A 5,355-nucleotide genomic window follows, 5' to 3' on the forward strand; every position below is an offset into this window, starting at 1 on the left:
TGGCCAGGTCTCCAGTCCATCACAAAACCACATAGAGACAAAAGAGACAAACAACCATTCACTCCCCTACTCACACCTGGAGACAATTTAGAGTTAACAATCAGACTAGCATGCATGTTTTTGGTTTGTGGGAGGAAACTGGGGTACCTGGAGTAAACCCACACATTCACTGAGAGAATGTGCAAACTCCACCCAGAAAGGCCCCCTGACTGGGATTTGAACCAGGTTATAACCTGCTTGCTGAGAGGCAGCAACGCTACCAGTTGTGCCACCATGCTGCCCAAATTAAATTAAATAAATAGTTAAAATGCCACTATGTCTTGTTTCTCCAGACTTCCATTTTCAGTCCAGTAAATAACACCAAACACGAGACCATAACAGAATAAGCTGACTACTAGTGTAGAGCAAAAATTGGACAAAAGCCCATTTTTACAGGTACATATATTTTAAACTTTACTTCTCTCACATGTAAAAAAAACATACTAAAATGTAATTTTGTAAATTGACCTTAGGCCTGTAAATCATTGTCAAAGAGTTCAAAACACAGTCTTTCTATGCTTTCAAGCAATTTACTCTTCTTCCATCTTGTGCAATTACCTCAGATTTGTAAAACTATTAAAGGTTAATAGTCATTTCTTCAGTGTAAAAAAAAAAAAAGAAAGTTTCTCTCTTTTTGAGAGTTCAAGCGCGCTATTATTTTGAAGGCTCACATCCGGTTTCTTTTTTCAGACTGCAGCTTACTTTAATTTGACAGCCTGTTCTGTCCTGGACGTACAAACTGTGACAGAGGCAGTCAGGTGAACACTGTCGGCTGAGGAGATTTTACTCTGAGACCATTTTTCTTGTTAAAAGTTAATCTTGAGGAGAACAAATTTAAAATCTACTTTTATGAGAAATTCCTTCCTTTTCAAAACGAGGTACGAATTTCTGTATGTACTTTTATTGTGGAGGGTTGTAACAGTTTACTATGTTTCTGCTGTAATTAACATGTTACAACATCTTAACCTTACTTTCCTCGTAATTCCTTGTAATTAAACTCATCATCCCAAATAAGGGATCATTATTACAATTTACTCTTATGGCTACTCTAATTCCAGTATCATGGCTGTTAGTAGTTTTGTACATGTTGATAATAGGCTAAAATTTAATCCATGGCTTGTCTTTGGCATCTACTCTGTATTAGTTTGTGTGGGTCTAAGTCTAAAAGTTTCCACAGTTACTCCACATGTTGCAGCGTGTCCTCGTCACTTTTGTTTTTGTCTTCATTCAAGTTATTTTTTCCACTGAATCTTTCACCGATTCCACTAATCAGACCATAATTTTACACCTGCTTCATTAGAAAAGGTACTATTTGTTTAATTGTAGGCTTATGAATGATTACACAAATTGACTGATTCAGATTAATGTATACACCTCCTCTTTAGCAACAGCGAATCTCTGTTTTATGTGAGAAATAAAAGCTGCTGGCCTCTCTGTTAAATCTCAACATTCCTTTTCTGTTTCCTCTCACAGGTTCCCCCCACTGCTTCTCCACAATGTTTTCTTTTTGGAAAGTGTTTTGTAGGTAGCGTTCATTTACATTCGGCTGTGACGTGGAGATGGTCACTTTGACTGCCTTGCTGACAGTGTTCATATGGATCCAAACACGGACTTCCTCAGGAGAGCATTTGTGTCCCTCCGCTCCTCGTAAAGCAGTGGATTTCAACGTAGAATATTCTCTCCCCTACTTCCAAACAGAGAAACCCATTCAGAATATTGCATTAAACTGGGAATCCCCACCAACAGAAGTGTATCTTGGATACCAAAATGGTATAGTGGCAATTAATAATTCCATGACCAAAACATGGGAAGTGAAAACCGGACCTGTGGGCAGCCTTGATTGTCAGACCTGCCAGCTGTGTGACATAGAAACTGATCCCGAGGATCAATTGGACACAGACAACGAGGTTCTTCTTTTTGATCCGCTTGGATTTGTTTTGCCATACTTGTACTTTTGTGGAAGTTCTCAGAATGGGATCTGTTACTTTATTGACACCAGTTTTCCACAACCCGACCCTATATGTTTATACAATAAACTCAGAAACTCTCCTGAAAACTGTCCAGACTGTCTGGCCAGCTCTCTTGGCACCAAAGTCACAATCGCTGAACAGGGAGTGACATCATTGTTTTTTGTGGCAGCTTCCGTCAATGACAAAGTGACACAGAAGTATCCAAGGAGGTCCATTTCAGTGCGGAGGCCACTTTCCACTGAGGATGGCTTTGACGTGAGCAGTGATCACCTCACAGTGCTGCCCAGTCTACGTAATTCTTACAACATAGACTACATCTACAGTTTTTCCACCAAGGAGTATGTCTACTTTCTGTCCTTGCAGAGGGAAAATCCGTTCAGGAGCAACTCACCCTTTCAGACTCATCTGGGTCGACTGCCAATTTTGATTCCAGAAGTGTGGATGTACAGAGAGGTGGTCTTAGAGTGTCGTTATGAACCAAAACGCCGGAGGAGACGGAGGGAGGAGTTCAGGGACATTGTGTACAATGGGCTGCAGGCTGCCCACTTTGGACAACCAGGGAAGGATTTGGCCGAGGAGCTGAGGGTCAGCGTGAACGAAGACATTTTGTATGGGGTGTTCGCAAAGGTTGACGAGCGAGGGGTGCCTCAGAAAAACTCAGCCCTGTGCGCCTTCTCTTTGACTAAAATCAACCGTGCAATTGAGATGGGCGTGGAAGCGTGCTGTAGTGATGGTACAGAGCAGCTGTCCAGAGGAATCTGTCACTTCCAGCCATGTGAGAACTGCCCACATGAAGTGAGTAACTTTTTACACCTACATGTCAAAGCAGTACACAGGTCAGCATCTAACAGGAAGTGACCTGTTCAGACATACACTGGGTAATAAAATCACCTGTAGCCAAAGCAATGCAGTGTGTAGGTTTATAAGGATTTCATTCATATAAAAAACTGAAGGCAGTCCAAAAAAGAAAGCCCTAAACTATGAATTTAAACTTCCTACTCATGTCAAATTTTGGGAAGGTTTCTGTGTGTGCTTGTGTGTGAGAGAGAAAACCCAGATGAGAGCGCAAGAAATCAGTATCAGTCAGTCACAGAGATATGGTGACGACAGTATGAAACTAACCATGACGTATGCACTTTCCGATTCAATGCTCTTTGTTTACACTGTTAATTGTTTCCAGTTCATTAAATTATTATTTTTAATACTTAACCTATAAAGCTTTGAGGGAAGAGGTGACTAAAGATTATTAGGTTAAAATTGTGCTATGAAGACCAACGTTATTTAAATACTAATATGTTTCATATCCTGATCCTCACCCTGGTCAGGGATCTCAAATTAAATGTGTTCTATGGATCTTAAGGGTTGCTGGACTTTTTACTTTCACCCCTGTGTCCCTTTCCTGTGCACGTTAGCTGAAGTAGTCCAATTCAAACCATTAACTGGGCTGCTCCAGCCCAATAAATCGGGCCAGAGTTCCTACTTCAGTGTTTATTGAGTGACAGTTCCCGACAGCAAAAAGGTGTGGTTTCTCCCTTTTATGGACTTCCATATGTGTACTTTGAGCTTTCGTAGACATTCCTACTCCTACAATCACAAGTGCCAACACACACGAACTGTAAATCCTACTAATAAAAGGTGGAATTTCAGGGGGAGGGTCAATGTTAGACAGTGCACTTTATTTTATTTGAGTAATAGAAAATGAGGTTTATTTTTAGAAAAAAGTTCTGGAGATGGTATCTTCTGGAATGAATGCAACATTAAATTCATGAACGAAATCCACTGGACATATAGAACCAGAGAAAACAGAACATGAACTAGTGTGCAAAAAACTTGAGTGAACCCTCTATTTCTTCATATTATTCATTTATAATCAGTTATTAAATAAATGTTTGACCATTGAAACAATGGGAATTAATAGGTTGCAAAAGTTACCAAGTGTCTGTTGAAGAGGTGACAACATTTGTAGCTGTGGGATAGTCTTTACTGTGATGGGGAGGGAATTTAAAATCTTTTATTTTCTTCTTTTTCTTCTTCTTTGGATTATTCCCTCTTCAGGGGTCACCACAGTGAGTCATCCTCCTTCTTTTTGACGCTGTCAATTTGAAAATATGTTACTCAGCAGTTTTAAAAACAAGAAATGGGTTACTTTGTGAAGGTGCACAAAGGGCATGACAGGACAGGTCAGACAAGCATTTTGCAATGGAATGTTTCCCGTTAGTTTACCTCATCCTGTCCTTTTGAGTAATCACCTTCTTTTTACTGCCATGACTGACTCTCTATCAATAAGTGGAAAATTCTGTAATGAACTGTTTTATAAGTCCTTAAGTATATAAAGTTTATCTAAAAAAGTTAAATCTGGTCCTCTGGACATTCAAAAAAAACAAAACAAAGCAAATCAACAAAAAAAAATGTAGAAACGTTTCGTCTCTCATCTGAGAGACTTCCTCAGTCTGAGGTGCTGTATTCAGCTCAGACTCTTAAATAGCACCTTCTTAGAGTGGATCAACCAGTTTTGCTGCTGACAACCAAAACCAGCTGATCACATGCTCAAGAAGGACCATCAGCCTAACAATGGATCATTAGCACACTGATGGCTGTTTACTATTCACAGAGGGCTGAGTGATACTAGCAATCACAGCATTGTAAGAGGGGACAGTTGAACCCGGAGGCCTCCACCCCTGTTTAATGATGGACGATTTCTTTTCACAAAGATGGCCTCCTTTACTCCTCTCTCAAACCATCGTTCCTCTCTGTCCAGGATGTGAACATCTTCATCCCTGAAAGAGTGACCGCTGGCCTGGAGATGAGTGTAGACCGCAGAGTCCTGGCCTGATGATGTTGATCTTCTGTGCTGGGCCAACCTTTTGGCCAGTGGCTGTTTAGTTTCCCCGATGTAAGACTGATCACAGCCCTCCTGACACTGAACAGAATACACAACATTGCTCTGTTTGTGCCGGGGGACTGGATCTTTGGGATGAACTAGTCTTTGCCGTAATGTATTTTGGGGTTTAAAAGCCACTGGGACGTTATGTTTAGAAAATAAACGTCTCAGTTTCTCTGATACTCCCTCAACATACGGAATGACCACTGGTCTGGGTCTGGGTTCCTCCTTTTCACCTGTTGGCTGACTGGAGTCCTGTTTGGGTTTCTTCTCTGCTTTCAGGAAGGCCCAGTTAGGATATCCACATTGCTCTAGAGCCTGTCTTGTGTGGGATTTCTCCTTCTGCCTGGCTCCTGAGCTAGTGGGGACGCTGTCTGCTCTGTGATAAAGAGTCCTGATGACTCCTAACTTGTGCTCAAAAGGGTGATGGGAGTCAAACTGCAAATACTGGTCTGTGTGGGTGGG

At 41.1% G+C, this 5,355-nt stretch overlaps 1 protein-coding gene across 1 annotated transcript in view; it reads left to right on the forward strand.

Moving 5' to 3' along the window:
• Nucleotides 1-788: 788 nt before the first annotated feature.
• The window catches only part of LOC119412760 (macrophage-stimulating protein receptor), a 21,328-nt gene continuing 16,761 nt past the window's right edge, over nucleotides 789-5,355 (forward strand). Inside the window, exons 1-2 of the mRNA XM_037679797.1 lie at nucleotides 789-917; nucleotides 1,513-2,845. Of these exons, the coding sequence (XP_037535725.1) occupies nucleotides 1,599-2,845 (1,247 nt within the window). The 5' untranslated portion in view covers nucleotides 789-917; nucleotides 1,513-1,598. The remainder of the gene's footprint in view (nucleotides 918-1,512; nucleotides 2,846-5,355) is intronic.

This window comes from Nematolebias whitei, chromosome 7, assembly GCF_014905685.2.
Source record: "Nematolebias whitei isolate Nwh7 chromosome 7, NemWhi1, whole genome shotgun sequence".
NCBI lineage: Eukaryota > Metazoa > Chordata > Actinopteri > Cyprinodontiformes > Rivulidae > Nematolebias > Nematolebias whitei.